The 22,500-nt window shown below is 49.7% G+C and overlaps 1 protein-coding gene across 1 annotated transcript in view; it reads right to left on the bottom strand.

The window, feature by feature from the left end:
- itga9 (integrin, alpha 9) overlaps window positions 1-22,500 on the bottom strand; it is a 51,150-nt gene that overhangs the window by 14,338 nt on the left and 14,312 nt on the right. The window contains exons 9-15 of the mRNA XM_084470143.1: window positions 22,316-22,453; window positions 21,411-21,516; window positions 19,677-19,771; window positions 17,972-18,062; window positions 17,499-17,544; window positions 16,863-17,017; window positions 14,485-14,645 (exon numbers count right to left, since the gene is read on the bottom strand). Of these exons, the coding sequence (XP_084326269.1) occupies window positions 14,485-14,645; window positions 16,863-17,017; window positions 17,499-17,544; window positions 17,972-18,062; window positions 19,677-19,771; window positions 21,411-21,516; window positions 22,316-22,453 (792 nt within the window). The remainder of the gene's footprint in view (window positions 1-14,484; window positions 14,646-16,862; window positions 17,018-17,498; window positions 17,545-17,971; window positions 18,063-19,676; window positions 19,772-21,410; window positions 21,517-22,315; window positions 22,454-22,500) is intronic.

The following is a 22,500-nucleotide window of genomic DNA, read 5'->3' as shown; positions in this document are numbered from 1 at the left end:
GGTCGCAAACCAGAATTACCGTCACAATCAGAGCGCACAACACACAACAGCAGAATCAAAATCAAAAGAATCTGAATTCTACATTTGAATCGGAGCGCACAAAACAGCATGGTCGTCGCACATTAACCTCCCCTTTACTAATGAGTCATGCCTCATTACGTCACCGTGGAAACTATTCACACTGGGTGTACTGTACGGAAAACAAGCCCGTAAAACAGCTGGTCCTCAACAAACGTGTAAAAAGCACTGGAGATTCTGCTTGTGTTGGAGCAAACGTGGAAACATGTTTTCAAGTCGACGCTCATTTACCACACTGCCAGAGAAGATCGTTAAAATCGAATACAAGATATTAAAGTATTTGTGTAAAATCAAAGGAACTGAATTAACATCTAAGTATGATAAGCCCCGAATAGGATTTAAGTGCGGGTCACGATTGAACGCAGGTGTGCTCGCTCGGGATTTAACGCAAATCTGTAACGAAATCCCTTTTCTAATCAGCCAGTTTGTTTGGAGCTGCCGAAACAAACGCCTGGGCTGTACAGTACACGAAACAACAGGCAGGACTGCCACAAAAGGAGCGTGTGGATGACTGCTATTGATAATGACGCTTGTAATGACCCACTGGCATCAGCTTCCTGTGCACCAAGCACGCCTCTGGCTCCACAAACTGGTAACCCAAAGAGGTGTTTTATTTGGCAGCGCGCATGGAAACCACAACGTCTCAACAAAAAGCCCAGAGTGGATGTCTTCCTTAGAGGACAGCGTTGGAAGTCGGCGGGGAAAGTTAGATATTAATCTTCGGTGTTTCTGTCAATTTCACTTCATTCGGCCCCTTTGAACGGTACTTGGACGCGGGGCCGGAACGGATATGAGCATCACTCGAAGCGGCGGTTAAAAAGTTCCCACAGGCCCGAAAGGCCGGGGGCCTGTGCTCTTAAAGATGTCTGCTAGCAGGCGGCCAAATCCACAGCCTAAACACAAGGGCTTCACTATGCCTTTTCCGGTGGTCACTTGGGCTATTCTTCCTCCTCTCTCTCTCTCTCTCTCTCTCTCTCTCTCTCTCTGTTTGGCCATTATCACAGCTTTCCTACGTCCACCCGCCCATGCCCTTTCCCCATGCGGGCGTGGCCCCCGTGCTGGAGGTCAGACCTATCAGCCCCGGTTAGAGGAACAGCTCCACCTTCTCCCTTGGCAACCGTCGAAAAAAGTCACGAGCAGAATTTTATTATGTTATATGACCGTGAAAAACACCCGAGAGTGTCGCCAACTCCGCTACCCAAGAACGCTGACACATTTTGACTTCACAATTCCACTTTTGGTGTCCTTCCCAGGAATTTCGTTGTTTTTTTTTATCCTCTACTATCGTTCAAACCCTAGCATCGGCGGAGAAGAGGCACTCGGAGCTAGCTAGCTTAGCTGCTGGTCGTCAACACACCCCCAGCTGGTCAGCGACGAGGCTCACGGACACACAGCAGAGGCCAGCCCCCCCCCCCCCCCCCCCCCCCTCGGCCGTAAGGCTGTGTGCCTCATTGATCTAACAGACCCGGTGTTGTTCCCGCTCTGTTTTAGTTCAGCTGCGAGGCATCGGGAACAGTAGCCGCACTCAGTGGGCGACGAACAGGGCGACCATACGTGAGGGGCCGCTAAAAGCACAATAAATACTAATGAATTCTCTGTAGTGATTCATGTCCGACGGTGGAAATGGCCCCTGACCAGTGGCCTCAGAGTGAACCGGGCCCCTGGGAACAGTCAAAGGGGCCTGGGGGTCCCGAACACTAGGCTCCTAATGTTGTTGCTCTGGATTCCTCGGTCACGGGGGCCAGACTCATAACGACGATGATGAACGAATAATGCCCGCCGCTTTATAAACCGAGTTGTTTGTTAATATTAGTTTGTCCGTACTGTGCTATTTGAGAATAACCTTTAAGCTCATGAGAATCAGCGCTGTTGCTCTTGGAAGGGCGTCAGTGTTTATCGGGAAGGCCAGGATTCATTTTTTCCCCGGGTGAAATGCGGACAACTTGTTGATTTTATGTTATTATGAGTACATACAGTACAAGTCGTTCCTCAAACAGAGTATTTTGTTACACTGTCCTGAAATGGTCCCATGAATTTTCTGCTATTAACAGCATACACGGACAGATCATCGCGTAGATGGGTGGGTTTAAATGGGATTAATTATACTTATCAGTGCCATTAGAATAGGAATGCAATCTCTTCACAAAGTACTTAGTGTGTGTTTTCACAACACAGTCCTTGTATCTGGCCATTAAGTCCCTGCACCTTGTTCCATTAGTTCTATATTTAGCTGAATGGGACCCCTCTTGTGGTAATTGCCATTTATCTTTAGTGTTTTCTGCGGGGGAATGAACTCAAATGTGTCCACATCCCACAATGTCACATTCACAAGAGAGCGTGTGTGACAGGTCTCCATCTCTGGTCAAAGGCAGCCATTGTGCTGATCCCCGTTGGACCGGGGAACACCTGAGGAAAGGGGTCCCTTTTCTTTTCATGTGTGCTCTTTCCCCTCCGACACAGGGGGCTGGCTAGGAATGTTTGAACGTAGTATGAAGTAATTTAAAACATGAATACACCAGATATTATCATCAGCAAAAACACATGTACGCACACACGGTGGCACACAAGTGCATACACACACACACGCACACACACACACACACGCTCGCGCATGCGTTCACACAAATGCACACACACACACACACACACACACACACACACACACACACACACACACACACACACACACACACACACACACCCTGTTCAGTCTCGTATCTATACATGTGTCTTCCTGGTCTAGTCGGCTTTAAGACCCACAGGTGTTAAATGAATATAAAATGAAGTTTGTCTGAGTTTGGGATCTAAAGTTAAACAGGCATCTACTTTCAGCAGGGACTCTGATCTCCCTCTCTCTCCCCCTCCCTCTCTCTCTCTCTCCCTCCCTCTCCCTCTCCCCCCCCCCTCTCTCTCTCTCTCTCCCTCTCTCTCTCTCCCTCTGGGTGTAATGTAATGTGATCACGGTGGTGGCAGAGCACCAAAGCAGCCCTGTTCCCTCACAGCGTAGCTTCCTCCGCATGGGTGTGGGGAGCATGATGTCAGCTCTGAAGGGCTCTGATCCTCAGCTTGATCCTCTGCCTCATGGTCGGCTGAACAGAGCTCCTCTCTTTATATTCTCAGCAGCCACACACACACTCACACACACACACACACTCACACACACACAAACACACACTTGCACACTCCTCCGGCTGTTAAAATGCACTTAGTGTATACAGCTGAAGGCCGGTTATGGGAACCAGCCATTAGCAAGTAATATAAAGACACACGCATGCTGCATGCACGCATCCTGCTGCACACATATACACACGCTAACACACACACACACACACACACACACACACACACACACACACACACACACACACACACACACACACACACACACACACACACACACACACACACACACACACACACACACACACACACGTATCACGTATCCTTTTCGTAAAAGTTAATATATTGGCCACCAGGGTAGCTGAATGATGCCAGTTCGATTGATCTTTACAGACATCTTGTCTAACTTAATGATCTGCAGACAGGTCATTAAGTTGAAGAAGAACTGTGCATCAATGAAGCTCATCATGTGCACAGATAGAAAGGGACCACTGTATGGCTAATTCCTCTCCCATATGGCCCAGCTCCACTTCATCAACGTTACGGTGTCTCGGTTTCCTGTTGAGTCTTAACGGAGCAGAACGTAGCACCCTAACCCTTCCTTGACTTCTCCTTCCCACTTTGGGACTACTAACTAACTCCTTTCAACACTAAACCAGGTTAAGGCCCTGACACACCATTCCGACTGCCTATCGTCGGCAGAAAAGGCAGCCGATTTGGTCATGGCCGATTCAACATGTGCAATCGGCTGAAATGAACACCGACGGCTTGAAAAGACCACCGACGGCTTTGACGACGGCCGATCGCACAGCACACACCGAACAGGCTCAGGTCACCGAGCTCGCCAGACTGTCCGACGACCGATAATCTGGTTGGTGTGTCAGGGCCTTTAGATGTGGGGTACTGGGTCAGGGTTGAATCTTCACATTTCTGATCCATTCAGACCGAAGGACGGCCCTTTTGGATAAAACAGGGTTGACACCTTCTCCGACGGACATGGGCGGGGGCGAGTCTAGCTCCACACACGTGTCCTGCTAACTGGTTTACCCGACCGGTTATCTGGCACCTTGTTGATATTTCCCCCCCAGAGAGGAACTCTGTCTCCTCCAAATGTTGCCAATTTTCCATTGCATTGTACAACTTTGGAAAACCAATGCAGGAAAGAGCATTCCTTTGTTTATCAGGAGCTTTATCAGGAGCTGAATCGGAAAGTCGGCTGGATTAGTCTCCAATGGGTTATTCTGGTACGTGTTGTTTTTGTATACAAACAGCAACAAGACTCATTACTTTCTCACCTAAGCTGACCGGCAGTCCAGCCGGCAGGAAGCCAGCTGAGAGGACCTGAGGGGAACCCTAGTATTGTATAGGCGGTTGTCGTGTGAAGATGTGTGACGGATGTCACACATCTAGGTGGACACGCCAGATTTTCAAAACGGCTTGTAACGGCTAATCACACCCCACCTGGTGGCGTGTCATGGGACCTTTAACCTTGGTAGGTGATAGATGGAAAAGGGGGTGTAACTCTACTGGCGACTCTCCTCAACGTGGAAGATGGCGTTGTGTCCCAGACGGTTATGGAGCACACTTCCCCATGGTGCACACTGTACAAAGCCGGGCTTGGCACAGGTAGCTTACAAGAGGATTTGTGGCGAGCAGAGGCTGTAATGAGGCTGATTCTGGTGGTTTCTACGGTCTCCATTTCAAATCGTGGTTGAACCTCTGCTACCAACGAGCCAAGAGCTTTGACCGACGTGGCACGGATACAGACAAGCTTCTAAACGGCTGCTGGACACTGCTTCAGGACGTGCCCTTTTAAAATATGATATTATGGGTGTTTAATTCCTTTGCGTTGCTATGGATTAAATCCAGTTTTTCTGAGCTTTTATTTTAATAGAAAAGCCTACACATCTGTGTTTTTACAGTGTGGTATTGACTTGTACCGTATGAGACCAAAGCCAACCGCAATGAGACCATTCATCTGTGAGCAGCTGTGAGTTTTCATCTTATCTCCTATCTCCTAATGGTTGATCTACCCTTCATACCCTGTTAAAACATCCCCCTTATCTCCAATTAGTTTGATGCTGCCAACATCATGGCCTTATCTTGATATCCTCAATCACAATCAATAACCGCAGAGCTAGTGAATTTGATGTTCAACTGCTGTCACGATAAGAAAACACCTTGATAAGCCTGTCTTGTACATAAAACCAAATAATTCACGGCGACGTGGAAAAAAAGCCAGACATCGGGCATTAGTCATACCAAGCGCATGTGGTATGTATCTCGACAGGTTTTTCCTTTCAACGTTGTCTCCACTGTTTACGCCTTTTAAATCCAGCCAGCGCTGGGGCTAAACCGCGTCTAACAGATAGCAGGGAGAGAGAAGCTCCCAAGTGTCCAGGTGCTGCCGTTAAAGGCCAACCTGAAGTCGTTATAAATCACTGACCACCTCTGCCTACCGTGCATCAAAACACCCTATTTCCCAGAAGCACTTGAAACCATGTCAATGGCTTGCGATTGCTTCGGCATTGATTTTGGAGTCCTCTAAAAACCAAAACAACACATGTTCTGAATACCCGATGAAGATTCCTTTACGTTGTTATTTCTCTTGTTTTTATTGTAAGAGTATCACCATATTCTTGTTAAAGTTAAATTAAAAAGTAAAATCGATGTTAATTCAATCCGTCAAGGAGATGTATAATTTATGACAAAATAAAATATTACTAAGCAATGCTGAGTGCCGCTACGACTAGGACATACAGGCAGGGCAGGCAAGTATGCACACACCCACGCAGACACACATCCACACAAGCATGCGCACACACACACACACAAACCCACATTGACCCTCTGCCAGAAAAATCCACTATTAAATGTAAAAAGGGCTCATTATTCGGCCTTATCGTTCAACAGGAAACGTATACCATCTGTGCTGTCATGCATATAAGATATTTCTTTAAATAAACATTAAGAGCTGTCTATCGCTTACACACGGTCTATGAAATATTCCACTCCATTCCAAGAGAACGTATCATGACACTATCAAAATGTACCTCCCCTACTCACACACACACACACACCACACACACACACACACACACACACACACACACATACACTGACACACAGTGGAGGGGGGGGGTGGGGGTGGGGACAGACATCACTCACACCTGTGAACACCTGAGAGAGAGAGAGAGCAGCGTGGTCGGCGGATTTATTGCGTAATGAAACAACGTCGACGTAAACACAAATTACAGGAAACCCTTTAGGGTCTTCCGGCGTGCGTGCATCACGGAGAAGGCATTCGCCATTTGACCCGCGGACAGTGAGAGCCACAGCTGGGTTTCATAAGGGAAGCGAAAGTGGAGCCACGCATTCACCCCACACCCCCCCCACACCAGGCAGAGCAAGCGTTTGTTTTGCTGCTTCGACAAACCTTCAACTTTGCTATCGTTTACGCGCAATGTCAACAGCCCTGTGCGTTTGATTTCCGCGCCAGTGCGGTTATGTGTAGTAAATGTCATGTTTGGGTTGGATTGGAGACATTCAACAAACACTGAACGCGATGCCTACCACTCGCAAAAACTGGGAACACACAGCTGCGTTCACTCTCACACACACACTCACGCACACAATCACACACACACACACACACACACACACACACACACACACACACACACACACACACACACACACACACACACACACACACACACACACACACACACACACACACACACACACACACACACACACCAGGTCCTTAACAGACCTTGCCCCAAACTGTTAGGCATTTTTGAAATTCACAACTTATCGCTTGACATATTCAGAATCCAATTATTGTAGCGTTTTTTAATCAACTGTTTGGGAACTTGCTGGAGTACTCTGAGAGGTGGAGATGAACTCTGAGAGGTGGAGATGTACTCTGAGAGGTGGAGATGAACTCTGAGAGGTGGAGATGAACTCTGAGATGTGGAGATGAACTCTGAGATGTGGAGATGAACTCTGAGAGGTGGAGATGTACTCTGAGAGGTGGAGATGAACTCTGAGAGGTGGAGATGAACTCTGAGAGGTGGAGATGAACTCAGAGAGGTGGAGATGAACTCTGAGAGGTGGAGAACTCTGAGAGGTGGAGATGAACTCTGAGAGGTGGAGAACTCTGAGAGGTGGAGAGGTTTTTCTGAAAAACAGAAGCGCTGGAGATGTGATCAGAGCAGACAGGAAGGCCTCCTTTTGGAAATGCATCTTCATTCTTGGGATTCCAACCCACTGAACCCCTGTGATGTTGAACGATCCGAGTTCACTCCCCTTCCGATGTGCACACAAGCTGGTGCTGGGTCAGCAGTGTGGCGTCCCCATAGGGCCACCATCAAGACTCCTATGAAGTCAAACACACTCCCCTCCCTGTGCTCTAAAGACTTCCTCTCTCTTAAGCCTCTCTCGAGTCTCCTCCTTACATATTTCTGGAAACAAACAGGATGTTGTTTATTCGACTCAATCTTGGTAATTTGAGGAACCCAACTCCTAGAATTGGGGGTCAAACATTTCTTGATCCAGTCAAATTTGTTAATTTGGGAAAGTTTGTTTGGTTTTAGCGGGGTCTTCAAACTAGAAGTCTGAACTGGGTTTTTCATGCTTTTGATGGAAAGTTGATTTTGGCTGTCCGATGAGATAGTGGCCCTTGGCCAGACAGATTAGTTGAACTGTGTTTCTTTTTGTTCTGCTATCTGTGTGTATGTTGGAGGTGGGCTCCATCCTGGTGATGATGGGGGAGGATCCAGATGCTTCCTGTAGACGGTTTGGTCACTGCACAAAGTCAGAGACACCTTCACTTTATAGTTATTCTTCATGGAACAGTTTTTTACAACTACGCCCAGATAAAACTAGGGCACTGAAATATAAGTGTCAATAACCTCCCCTAAATGCTCAACAGTTACAGATTCTGAGGCAAATGGTTTCAATGATGTTATTGCATCTTGTCAGTGGATCCTATCGCTGTATGCTTTTTAGAACTAGCTTTTTAGTATTGAAAGAGTTAGCTTATTTGGCTTCATTGCGTAGCATCTCAAACTACTATGGAAGAGCAAAATGTACAGTTTTAGCTCCAAATACACATTTCATAATGGTTATTGTGGGTAGGTTGTCAGGTTGTGGTCAGAGCCAAGGTCATAAAGTAGATAACCACGATCTGAAACCTCATACAGTGCAAACACACTACTACATTCAATGTACTGCATATAGTAGTCTCGTGTATGTATGCATTCAGCATCCTGTGTGGAAAGACAGACCCCGAAAGACAGACCACTCTTCGCAACCTTTCTTCCAAAACCGTAATTTGTTCTGTGCGTTAAGCAGCACACAGACACAAACAAAAACACACACACACACGCACACACGCGCACACACGCTCACACGCAATCCCTCTGCAGTGGATGTGGGAATCATGGTGGGATAACTGCTTTAATTTCGGTCAGGATTGGCCACCCATTACGCTGCCTTGCGGTGGCATCGGGTGGCAGTAATGTGGTCGGCTGTCTACGAGGAAATGTTTTTTACCCAGCATGCCGAGCTGCCAGAAGCAACAGAACATCAAAATCAGTTCACTGTTTGGTTGCCGTTGCGTTAAGTAATAGGCATTTCGCTATAGCAACTGCTCACTGTGATCAAGCCATTGGTCATTTGATACCAATGAAAAAAAACCTGACTTATGGGAATATATGGGAAAATACCCCGGTAACATCTTTGTAGTAGACAAGACTACTTATGTCAAGTCGAGGATGACTCATTTTATTCAGTAGAACAAGACTCCACGTTCCGAAAGAAAGAACTCTGGAAGGGACTTCAGTCGTGTTCCTTTTGGCATCACCATTCCGGGAAATCCTGTGCAAAATACTACCCTGAGCTAAAATAAGTACGATTCACTTCAGAGTTTATTTTTTCCACAATGAATCCACACAGTGCCCTGAAGACCAGAAGTTGCAGACAAAGCATTTTGTGAACATTCTTTTACGACAGGATCTTAATGCTTTTTTTTTTTTTTCACTTGAGTTATTGCCGCATACTATTTCTGTATATTTAAATTTTTTCCCTCTTCTTCTTCTGCTTTTTCTTCTTCTGCGTCCCATCCGGCTCTTAATAAATAGGTGCTTGACTCACTGGCGGCGGTAATGACGAGCAGCTGGTTGTGATTACCTTCCTGCCATGAACTCTCATTGTATCAGCTTTCTTGGCCAGGCCCTAAATGAAACCAGAGCAATGGAAGCGGGGGAATTGCGCGCTTTTCCTCACAACTGTAAAGCGGGCGGTCGGACAAAGCAGGCAGTGTGGCAGCGAGGACTTCAACTCTCAGCCACGGGCTGCTCTGCTTTTGAGCAAGGAGTTAAAAGGAGAGGCGGGGGTTCTCTCTTTGGGCTGAAACCAGCGAACCCAGGGAGGCTATTGGTGTTTCTGAACTGGGCCCAACTGTATTGGTAAATAACCCCTGGGTGTTTGTTTAATGGGGTTTGGAGTGTATTTGCGTGAAGAAGAAAGACGTACGTGTTTATTTTGTTAGATCATGGTACTTCTCATCCTTCCCAAAACATTTAGATCTATTTTTTTCAAGGGCATCGCCACAATTAGAGTCACTGGCGAACATCCGACCCTACATCCTGTGTTTGTGAAACACCCATTTCACAAACAACCCAATCCATCTCCCAACAACATCTATCTGTGGTACCACTCGCCCTCGTCTCTCTGAAGCTTTGTAGCGACCTCTCCCCCAGCAGGACAGACGCTCGCGTTCAGGGTCGCATTCAGAGCTAAAAATAAAACAAATGAAAGTAAACAAATGACAGCCATACTTGTATAAATCACCACCGCCCACTTAAAGACATCTCAAAACAACATATATATATATATATATATATATCCTGTCCCCAGAGCTCCAAACAACTGTGATGCAGCATAGCTGGCATCCATGCAGCCTGCCAGAGTGCTTTACTCCATGTATATATTTGACTATCATTATAATGCTGCTCTTTAACCACTGTATAGTGCATTTTCATTGATTTTGTTCATCAGTTTCCCCCTCTTTAATATTTTAGCTTGTTTGTCTTGTCTTTGATTGTTTTTTTTTTTTTTTTTTTGTTTTAAAAGCCTCCTGTGGACAGGTGTTGAAAACTAGCATGTATGCTAATACACTTAAAACAGTGCATCTGGTTCGTCCATTGAAATTGTCCATGTCAAATAAAATATCGTATCTAATGGGTATCTGGTGCCAGGGTGCTAAGGGCCTGGGGCAGGCAGCGGACCAGCAGGGGCTGGTGCCCGGGCGGACATCAGATACAGGCGCCGCACACACCCGCTAAGGGGGTGGGGGGGTGGGGGGGGTGGGGTGGGCAATACGGGGTCACTCCCTGAGCTAATTTAGACAACCAACTGTCACCCAGACGTGGCTTCAGTTGCCTGTTCTAGCGTCTCCACAGGGACCGGGCTAGATCCGCGGAGAGATACGATGCCGTGCGGAACCACAAATGCCCCCCCCCCCCCCCCTCCCCTTTCACCCCCTCCGTTGGCACGGTTTCAAGGCATGTGCACGTGGCAGAGGCTGAAGAGATATTGCTGGATTATGGACACACGCGCGTGTACAGAGGGGACGGGAGAGCGGGCCGCGGGCTGTGTGATCCCGCAGCGAGACGGGCCAGTGAAGTAGGGTTTAGCAGCTTACACAACAGGCCTGTGTCCACTACGGTCTGGAAGGCTGTGTGTGTCGAGGCTGGAAAATAGCATTCCCTGGTGACCTTGCGGAATAATAATCGGTGGGTTTAGATGAATGAAAGTGTGACGCTGACAAGTTATTTTTGGTTCCTGAATACAACTAAGAAGGTGAAAAGACATAACTGACTTCACTGGAAAGAAAACTCGACGGAATTAGATGTTCAGTTGTCATAGTAGTGAACATCAATTAAAGGCTAACCCTGATCATCCTCCTTTGAAGTTCAACACATTTAACCTTCCCACGTTATACCTCCCGGTAACGCCTGGCATGAAGCGTGGGCAAAACATTCCACAGAAGATGAAATCGCACCCTTTAAACCGTAGACTGGCAAACTCTCAAGCATTTGCACTATTTCTGTTCTTACTGCTGTACCCCAAACTGAGTCCCTATGGGCCGTGTGGAGAAAGTGATTCATACCTGCGGGAGCCAATTCTCTAGGAGTGGCCACGCTAACACGCTCAGCTAGGAAACAACAACGAAAGGGTGTGCATACAATTACACAGTTATCTGCCCATACTCATTTAAAAAGCAATCATGGCAGCACTCGCCCATCCGTAGGTACGACCGTAGCGAAGAGCGTGTATGGTTTATTTTGCTAATAATAACCAAACAAAGAACATCTGGCGGGGTGGTATGGTCTAATGTAACGCCTGCCAATGAAAACATGTTCGAAATTATCCACATGAAAGACTCGCATAATATCAGGATAAAAACGTTCTGTACCCCTTTGTGCTTAATATGTGCCGTTTTGTGAGTTTGGACATATTATACAATCCACATTCCACTTCTTTTGATTTCAGAAAATGTCTGCCTATCCCTGTAACAGTCCTGCTGCTACTTAACTCAAACTAGGCAGAACAAATAGGACTTTAACCATGTGCAGTTAAATTCCAGCGTTAGCGTTACTGCAAAGCCAAAGGTCTTATTAGACAGTTTGATTTACTCCACTCACAAGTGGGGGCCGACAAATGGTCAGGGTGCAAACAGTGGAGCGGGAGAGTGGCCCAGAATAGTTCATGGAACGCGTCCACGGACCACTCACGGATCAGAGCCGCTACCTTCAACTCCAGACCCCGACACTTTTTCCATTACCAGGGGCCAGCAGCTGGGAGCTCTGGTCAACATTACGACCGGGTAGTCAGCCAACACTCTCCTCCAAAGCAACGCGGAGCGACCTCGCTCAAGGATGTCCACCAGGTACACCGGGGGCACGCCATGAAACCCAGAACCTTTGGCCTGGGAGTGGAACCCGCCCCACCCACATCCGGACTATCCTGTTCCCTTCTGTCTGACCCGAAACCCCCCCGCCACCCCCCCACAGCCCCCCCGAACACCGCAGAGCCCTGCGGGGGCGCTGGACCCCCTGCTGGGTTTATCTCTGGAGGATTCAGCTCAGGGAAGAGGAGCTTGGTGGGGAAAGAGGAGGTGGGGGTGGGGGTGGGGGGGTGTCCAAGACAGCTCCAGGAGATGTACTGGGCACCAGCTGTTTCCCATTATCATACCTCTTCAGGGCAGCTCTTACGGGAAGACGAGGAAGATGAACGATGAGACGGGGGGGGGGGGGTGCCCGTGACAGGCTACAGACACTTCTTCTCTTGGTGGGGGGGGGGGGGGGGGGAGGTGAGGGGAGAGCCGGATCCCCTTTGTGATTGCGGGGATTCTCCCCTTTTCCTGCTCACATTCTGGGCAGACACCTCTGACGACGCCGGCCCGGACGAGGTCACAGAGCAGCGTTTACAAGCCTGCGCTCCCTTTACTTTCCCCCCCCCAATTGTCCGTAGCCGGTGCGGGGGCGGGATGTAAACAGTCTGCGGTGTTCTGGCGCGCTGCTACAGCGACGGCCTCGCTCAGTCCTCTAATCACCGGCCGGCTCGGCTGAGCAGGTGGAATCTTGGACGAGAGACGTCGCGGGGAAAAAAAAAAAGAAAAAAAAAAAAGGAAAGTAAAAAATACCAATCCTCCATCCGTAATACAAAAGTAAAAAAAAAAAAACCACAGCGTGTCCGTGTAAACAAACGATACCTGCCGGGCCAGACTAAACATCCTCCCCCAGCCAGACACCCTACGGACGGCTTTCACACTTTAACGCTCCAATCACAGGAAGGCGTAGCGCCATGTAATGAGTCTCCACGCTAAAGAGCCTTTCAATTAACAAATCACACCCCGACCCGACTGTGATTACACAGCTTGTGTAATCACCACCGCCCGTGCGGCGGTAGTTCAACCAGCACAGGTACGAGACAGGGCCTGAAGCTTGTTGAAGCCCCGGGGCTGATGGATGACTCTCCCAGCGCTCTCTAAGTGAGGAGTGTTTATCTGTGGGACACTGAAGTACAACCGGAGAGACGCGAGGCTTTTGTCACTGCTTTAGTCACCGCCGAAACGTAATGTGTGCGCTCACCGCTTTGCCCACCCAGCCCGGTGTGTTTGGGTTAGTTGTTTTAATGTTTCCCGGACAGGCAGTTTAAACGGTTTACTCTACCGTGAATTACAGTCAGGATGAAGAGAAACCCAAAATCCGATTTCCCCTGATAAGCAGAGCTCTGCATGACGAATCGGTGGTCTGTTACAGCGATAAGGCGAACAGGGAACGCGAACAGGGAAAGCCTTTAATATGCGTGTATATGTGGGTTTGATGAACACCTTCACAGCCTTCCTCTGTGTTCGATACGAGCTCAGCGTGCTCCAAGTGACCCAATGAAGTTCTCTCCCACAGTGAAAGTGCCTGAAGTGCGGAGTTAATGATGCCAGTGAAATTTACAGGCCCCTGTGACTAACACCATATTAGTGAGTTAGGGATGGGGACAGGGGAAGGGGTGAGGGGGGGGGGGGGGGGGGGGGGGGGGGCGTTATGTGAAACAGCCCCTAGGACGTAGACACGGCCGGGGTGTGTATATATGGCAGAGTCACCGTCAAACAGCACACAGTAGGGCCACTATGCAGTGACAAAGGACACTATGTTTTCCTCCCCCTGTCCCATTCCTGCATGGGGAGGGGCTTAGGGTTTGCATTGAACACTCGAGGGCTGGTCACACACGTTCACACTTCGGGACGTGGTTCTGCCGCCCAGCAGGAGGGCTGAGGCCTGCTGAGGGGCCCCCGTGGGGTCCAGAACCTCAGGTGGTGGTGGTGGTTGTGTAACAATGTGGCTCACAGCCTCTGAGGGTCTGGGAGGCCTGGATCACAGCCTTTCCTCTGTCTGGGCCACCAGGTCTTACACACTGCGTTTCTTTCGGGGGGGTGGGGGGGGGGATCATTTGGTGTTTTTATTTTTCAGCCTGTTGTTTTGACTATCTGTCTGGAAGTATTGTTGTGTATGGGAGTAGCACAGCTGCTATTGAAGCGATCAGAAATAAACACAAACTAAAATAGCTGGTATTTACTGTTATTGTGAAGGCGATGTTGACAGAAGGGGGGAGGGCAATGTAATCAGGTCAGACGGTCAGAGGGAGTCACAGGTCGACATGAACCGCACACGCAGGCACACACACACACACACACACACGTCACACACACAGGCTTACCTTCACGTAGGCGGTGTAGTGCTGGCACGCCTTCCTGTTGATGTCTAGGTTGAGCTGCTGGCTGAGCATGCTGACCTGGGCGCCGTTCTGGGAGAAGTAGATGCGCAAGGGCTGGCCCCGCTGCCTCTTATCCACGTCGGCCGTCAGGTTGTACAGCAGCTCTGCAGGAGACACATAAACACAGCTACAGCACACCACCTACAGTTTACTACCGTAGACCTGACAGCCTTCTGTGTGGATGCATGAGTGTGTGTGTGTGTGTGTGTTTGCTTGCGTGTGTGTGCGTGCACGTGTGTGTGTGTGTGCTTACGTGTGTATTTGTGTGTGTGGGTGTGCTTGCTTGCGTGTGTGCATGCATGTGCGCATGTGTGTGTGTGTGCTTACGTGTGTATTTGTGTGTGTGTGTGTGTGTGTGTGTGTGTGTGTCTGAGTTTGTGTGTGTGTGTGTGTGTGTGGGCGTAAGTGTGTACGTTAGTGTGTGTGTGTGTGTGTGTGTGTGTGTGTGTGTGCGTGTGTGTGTGTGTGTGCGTGCGTTAGTGTGTGTGTGTGTGTGTGTGTGTTGTATTGTGCAGCTGTTCACGGGTGTTGCTTTAAGAATGGACTGCAAACGCCAGAGAAGGTGTGATAATTCCCGGTCAATTGAAAGTTAACACTTCATCGACTAATGCCAGCTAAGGACTCCAGTGCGTCATAATATTAGGGAAAACTTTCCTTGCGTTTGCTCGTGGGTTATTGGGAAATAAACGAACAACCCCGTCCTCTCTGAAACGTTCAACAATCCAACATGCCAGGGACAGTCCTAACAGAGCCGATACAGGATCCTAGGGCCGGCAGCGCCAGTGTTTCAGTGGCTCTTGTTTGTAATCCTCACACTAAATGCCGAAGAAGAATGCCGGAGCCTCTATGTGAAACAGATTTCATCCTGAGGTATTGTCGTTGCTAAAGGTGAACAGACTGGGGAAGAACAAACAAAGGAAATGAATTTTCCGACTGGCTAACTCGACTGGCGTGACGTCGAAAGAGGACTTTTGCCATAACAACCGTCCCCCCCCCCCGTCCCCCCTACCTCGGGCCCGGGCTACGGTGGAAGGAGACGGACCCACACCCCCTAACGCGCTCCAGAGATACAGAGCCCGACGCCCCAGGTCACACATGACAACGGTTTCCGAGCGAGACCATATTTGGACTTCTCCGTTCTCTTGCCTTCTCTCTCTTCCATTTCCATTGAATGAATCAGCCCCAGTCTGTAGTAACCGCCTGAGTAGGGGGGAGGGGGGGGGGAGGGAGTGAGTGGAGGGGGGGAGGAAGAGGGAGTGAGTGGAGGCGGGGGTGGGGGGGGGGGGGGGGAGGGGGGTGTCCCGCTGGTAAAAAACAGTGGGTGGGGCAGCCAACACACCCTCTCGTTTACACCAAAGCCTACTGTTCGCCCGCCCCCCCCATCCTGTTGGCTGGGGATGGGGGGGGGGGAGGAGGAGGAGGGGGGGGGGGGGGGGACGCCGTGAGCTCACTCCCGCAGAGCATCAGCAGGTTCTCATTAGCCGAGAGTCACTGAGAGCAGAGGTGCGGCCCTTTCCACGCCACGCGCCAGACAGCCAAACACACACAACAGAGGCCCCGTTTGTGACACACGCGGCCAGGGGTGTTATGTCATGGCAGTCCGGTCCTCCCCCGTCCCCTGGGTGAGGGGGGAGGGGGGGGGGGGGTGGGAGGGGAGGGGGTGAGGGGTGAGGGGTGGAGGGGGGGTGCGACAACACCCTGACGCCGTGGTGCACACACACACTGAACACCCGCTGGACAAAAAGGATAGTTAGACTTAACTGCTTAACTCCGGTGGACTAGAACTGGCACTTTTGCACAATTTCCTTGGTACTTTTATATTTATACACCGTTTTTTTTAATGACCGTTTTTATAGCACCACCTCATCAAGGGATGTCTGTTTTTAAATTACTATTATCTATTATATATTCAGGTTCCAGTCATCTGCACAATGACAGAGTGATAACCCCTTTTTACTTTCACTGAATGTAAAATGTTATTTTTTACAAACGTGACCAATGAAAAATTTAAATTTAAACTTTGAGGCTGGCTATCAGAGTGATGCCACAGCATGGGGATATTGATTACCGTTAGCCACAAGCTAGTCACACTGCCACTTCCACTATACACTGATAGCATTGGCCGAGTGATCGACACTATCTGGCCAATCAGGAGACGCTTTCATCCGAAACGACTTGCAGGGAATTCAATGACATGTCGGTCAAGGAACAGGAGTCTGGATTAGGTGGGTCGCACAGACCGGGGATCGAATCCAGTGCCTTTCCACCACCTTAGCCTCCATCACCCACACCCCCCCCCACCACCCTCCCCCCCCCCGTACCTATCTGTCCGGGCACCTGGCGTCCACGGAACTGCATGCAGACGGAGAGGTTGAAGCAGTTCAGGTTCTGGGGCCCCTCGTGACACTGGGGCACCGTGATGTTGATGGACACGGGCAGGAAGATGGACACGTCCACGCTGATCACCGGCCGCGTCCTGCAGCGACGGGAAACACAGCGGGGGAGATGGGGATGAGGGATTAGAGGGTCTTTATGCGCGCCAGACAGGAGATACGGCTGTCGGAGCAGAAATAAAGGACTACAGAGTAAATAAAGTCATGGTAATACAAATTAAGAATAAATAAGACTATGCTAAGAACTAACAAAAATATATCCATGTAGTAAAGACATATATACACAGTAGTAGGAAAAAAAACTGAAAGAAAGATGTATATTTCCACATTGTTTATAGCAGACACACATTATTGAGCGTGTCTAAGGTGTGCAGAAGTCCAGATGTGTGTGTGTGGGTGTGTGTGAGTGTGCGTGCGTGCGTGCGTGTGTGTGTGTGTGTGTGCGTGCGTGCGCCTGTGTGTGTGTGTATGTGAGAGACCAGGCATTCAGCCATCTCAGGAGAGCAGTGAACTGTGAGCTCTCTCCTCCTGGAGGAAGAAGGCGCCGCGCTGGCAGCTACTCACCTCAACAGCACCACGCTGTCGGCCATGAACGCCCCGATGGTGACATCTGCAACAAGACACATAAACGTTGAGTGTGAGGAAAAAAAAAAAGCAATAAAAAAAAAAACGACCAGGAAAATAAAAGCAGGAAAATGTATTTCAAATATGTTCCTTACACCTGCCATGTCTACACAATAGACAGAGACCATTCACGTTGAATCACTGCAATGCTTGTTTGGCTGGCCCCGGAAATTCAAACCCCACAGTGGAAGGTCCTAAACAAGATGCCTTTTGTATCCCGGGAAACTAGTCCGCCCATTTTGAAAGGCTTTGGGGATGAAGCCGAGGCTTTAACCGTCTAATTGTCTCCTGTTTGATGTCTTTGTTTTGAAAATTGCCAGACAGGCCTCTTTGTTAGCCTAAAGCCTTCGATTGTCTGTCCTTTACCCCACCTGTGTTTGCTAGCCTTTAAGTCTTGTCCTCGGTGCCCCTACCTGCGTATCCGTTGCCGTCCATGTCCACACTGCCGGAGATGGACTGGCCAAACATCTGCAGGCCCGGGCTGATGGTACGGCCAGACAACCTCTGTCGAGGGAAGGCAACAGCTGGCTGAGCAACCCCATCCACACACACACACATGCTTCGTGCAGGCAAAAGCATTTATTACCACGATAATAAACAATCGTAAATGTTCTCCTTTATTAAGCGAGTGAAAGTAAAGTATGGGTTTCGGTTTATGGATGCTAAAGATGGAATGGAATGTGTGCAAGGAACATGTGAATACTTTGTACGCTAGCACATTAGAAGCCTTGTGTTTCGTCTATGGAGACGTTAATACGTGATCAAGGGTTGGGACCCCGTCACTGGCGACAGAAATGGCTGTATCTGAATCGCTGAGCAGCAAATTACCACAATGAACGAATGAATAAAACCCACTCCCACTCGTTAACCAGAATCGTCTGCGGGTGCGTAGGCAGAAACACATGTGAAACCTGAGATTCAGGGCTTTTTGGGGCATCTCGGCTGGAGGAGGGGGGGGAGGAGGGGGGTGAGGATGGGTGTACTCAACCACCGTGCTGCCCTGCCTGCGTGCCTCAGAGCAAGGGGCAGAGAGAGTCGCCTCTCAAAGCCGGTGCGGAGCCGGGCTCTAACCGTCAACCCGCTCTGTCACGACGAGGGAGCGGCGAACGCGAGCCCCCTTTGTAGTCGCTGACGAATGAAAAACAAGCTACCGGGTCGGGGGGGGTTTTGATCCCGGCGCACGGGCTGCAACCCCACGTCGGCAGGGGAAAGAGAAACCGACGCTGACACCTGATTCCTAGGGCTGTGGCGGAGAGAGAACCACCTGGGTAGGTTACCGCACATTACCCAGATACTGCAGCCGTTGCAGAGTCAGCACACACACACACACACACACACACACACACGCACACACACACGCACGACGCGAGGCTGGCAGGGCCCCGCTCGTTAACAGGAGATGACGGAGCGCCTTTCACGCGGCGCCGCGCGCAGCGCACGCGGGAAGCGGCGGCCGTCAGCGGCGGCGCCCGTTTAACGTGTTTGCTCCCCTACAATAATAAAACGCTGGACCGTTTTGCGGATGCCTTTCGAGTCCACGGCCTCATTAGGCTGTTGTTTGTATCGCTCCAGAAATAACACTAGCACTCTGCAAGTGAGAGTGTGTGTGTGTGTGTGTGTGTGTGTGTGGGGGTCTGTGTGTGTGTGTGTGTGTGTGTGGAGGAGGAGGAGGAGGAGGAGGAGGAGGAGGAGGTGGTGGTGGTGCAAGGGCTAGAGTATAATTTATTTGAATTTATTTATTTTCCACTTCCATTTCCATTTTTGTGTGTGTGTGTGTGTGTGTGTGTGTGTGTGTGTGTGTTGTGGCAACCTGGCCCCCGTCCCAATCAACGTGATGCAGAGCACCTGAGGAAGCCTGCTTTAAAAGGCAGGCTTCCACATCCATTCGGGGCTCTCTCGTGGCTGGGGGGGACGGAGAGTCCAGCCGTCGGGGCTGCGCCACGCGATCGTCTTTTAGTTCTTTTATAAGAAAGACTTACTGTTTGATTGAAACGTGCCGTTGTGGCTTAACACCCAACCGATTTGCGTGCTGTTTGAACCAAGGCGGGTTCACTCCCCGAGGCGGGTTGCCACAGTGTGTGTGTGTCTGTCTGTGTGTGTGTGTGTGTGTGTCCTTACCATGGAGTACTTGGTGATAATCCCCTCGCTATCCCCGTGGTAGATGTACACGGCGCCAGCGTAGTCCTCCTCCTTAGGAGCACCGATGGCTACATCTGCAGACAACAACACACCATAGAGATCACACTGGCTGCTCCCACAGGAACACTACTGATACCAACACTGTACTGAGAGAGAGAGAGAGAGAGAGAGAGAACGAAGGAAGGAAAGAAGAAGGAAAGAACGAAAGAAAGAAAGAAAGAAAGAAGGAAAGAACGAAGGAAAGAAAGAAAGAAGGAAAGAAAGAAAGAAAGAAAGAAAGAAAGAACGAAAGAACGAAGGAAAGAAAGGTTAAGGTGAGGGTGGATCATTGAGTCAGTCCCAGGTGGACCACCTATGGGCTAGGAAACGATTTTGCATAGAGAGCCTTTTAATAGACACTAAAAGGTTATCAGTGGCCGTAAAACAGGGTGAGGCGCCAGCAAGTGTTGAACCAACACCGTAAAGAGCCGGTCTGAAAGTACAGATCGACATTTATGGGCTTTTCCATTCCTAAACTTGAGCCCTCCAAGGAATGTCCCATTATGAATCTAAGATCATTAAAAACTCATTTACTGAGGCTTTGTAGTGTAGTCACACCAGTTAACTAATATAAATAATTCATAGCTGAACATTCAGAATTCATAAACGTATTACTATTACTAAATCATCCGAGGATTCATTCATGCATCTTCTGACAAGCGTCTCACAATGGCAGCTGAGAGCCGGCACTTAAGCAATTACCGAGAGCCCCCCCGTCCCCCAGTGACAGGCCTGATGAGTTACCGCCACCCGGGTGACTTGTGTCTGTGGCACACGCTGTTCCAGACGGCGGGCCCCGGGGCCACCCAGGGGCCCTCTCCCACCCAGACCTCCACCCCGGGGCCCTCTCCCACCCAGACCTCCACCCAGGGGCCCTCTCCCACCCAGACCTCCACCCCGGGGCCCTCTCCCACCCAGACCTCCACCCAGGGGCCCTCTCCCACCCAGACCTCCACCCAGACCTCCACCCAGGGGCCCTCTCCCACCCAGACCTCCACCCAGGGGCCCTCTCCCACCCAGACCTCCACCCAGACCTCCACCCAGGGGCCGTTTCCCAGCCATAACCCAAACAACTGGGCCCCTCGGAGACAGTAAGTGCGAGAAAGAAAATGGGAAGACGCTAAATGCAAAAACCACTATTTCGCGAACACGAGGCAATGACTTGTGATGACGCTCTCCCCACAGGGGGTCTGAGCAGCGGCCTGTTCCACAGAACGAGGGGAAACCAGTTCACCCTGCAGAGTCTGACGGCAGGGTTTCAATTCAGGGTCGATTCGTTTACTGTGAAGAAATAGAAACTGCATGACTGCATATTATGACTACATTATGACTATATTATCCTGATAGCAGGAGCTCCTAGACTCTGACTCAATAAAGCAATCATTTCCACCTGGATGGGATAGTACTGGGTCGTTGCCCCTCAGAGCCGAATCCCAAGACGTACAACCTAAAATAAAGAGCTCTCAGTTATAGAGCGTGTGATGAGGACATATTCTACGCCTTATCTAAGCTTAATGGCCCAGGAATATCTGAGCACATCCCTCTTCCCTCTGGCATCACATGTACCCAAAAACATAACTTCAGCCCCGGTCTCTCATGTCCGGACGACCCACGGCCTCCCGACAACGGCTTCAGTGATTGGACGGGTAACAGCTGGCGTTATCGAGGACTGACCTTGAAAACCGTCATCGTCGATGTCCCCGATCGCCGCCATGCTTTCTCCGAAATGTGCGTTGTAGGCGTTGTCTCCCTTCAAGACACCGGCTTCCTCCATCACTCCCTGGCAACAGAACAGGGCGACAGCGTTTGTATCCGTCTGAGGAGTTGGACGGTTGACCGCTGCTGTATTGAGAGCAGGGTTGTATCTTGATAGTACCAGAGCTTCACTTCATGAATCAAAACAAGAGTGTGAACCCATTGCCGTAACAAGCCGTAGCAGAAGAGGAGTCTTAAGCGTTGTATGCTAAACAATCATACTGCTGGATCCAATGATGGGTTCCCATTGTTGTTGTAATTTAAATGTCGTAACAACAGCAGTCTGAGTTACATCAAGCACTAACGACTGACAGATCGAGCAAACACAATTATCTAGTCTTACGGAAACCGCTTCCACAGGTTAAACAAAACTGATGGATGGTGGCACGTCTAACACACATACACACACACAACGAACAAACACACACACAGCGAACACACTCACACACACAAACACACGTACACACCGAACACACTCACACACACAAACACACATACACAGTGAACACACACTCACACACACAGTGAACACACAAACACAGTGCAATCACAGATTGAACACACACACCTACACACATACACAGCCAAAACCAACACACACACAAAACGTGAACACACACACACACACACACACACACACACACACACAGAAAGCACATACACATAAACATACGCACACACACACACACAGCAAAACACACACCCACACACACACACACAGCAAACACACCCACACACACACACCACACACACACGACTGTAGGGAGAGCACCGGTGGGTAAAGCTACGGTGTGTCTCCCAGGAGCCGACCGGGGGCCACTCACATTGCCCTTGCTGAGGTACACAGTCACCTGGCCCTCGTCCCGCAGCAGGCTGTGCATGGGGGCGCCCACCAGCAGGTCTGATAGGCCGTCCCGGTTCAGATCAACTGCACACAATGAGGAGCCAAAGTAAGAGCCCATCTGGAACCAAGCCAAGCCACAAAGCAATGGGGTCAGAATACAGTGCC

Source organism: Micromesistius poutassou (assembly GCF_964030765.1).
Source record: "Micromesistius poutassou genome assembly, chromosome: 7".
Classification (NCBI taxonomy): domain Eukaryota; kingdom Metazoa; phylum Chordata; class Actinopteri; order Gadiformes; family Gadidae; genus Micromesistius; species Micromesistius poutassou.
This window is presented reverse-complemented; position numbering and strand designations above follow the sequence as displayed.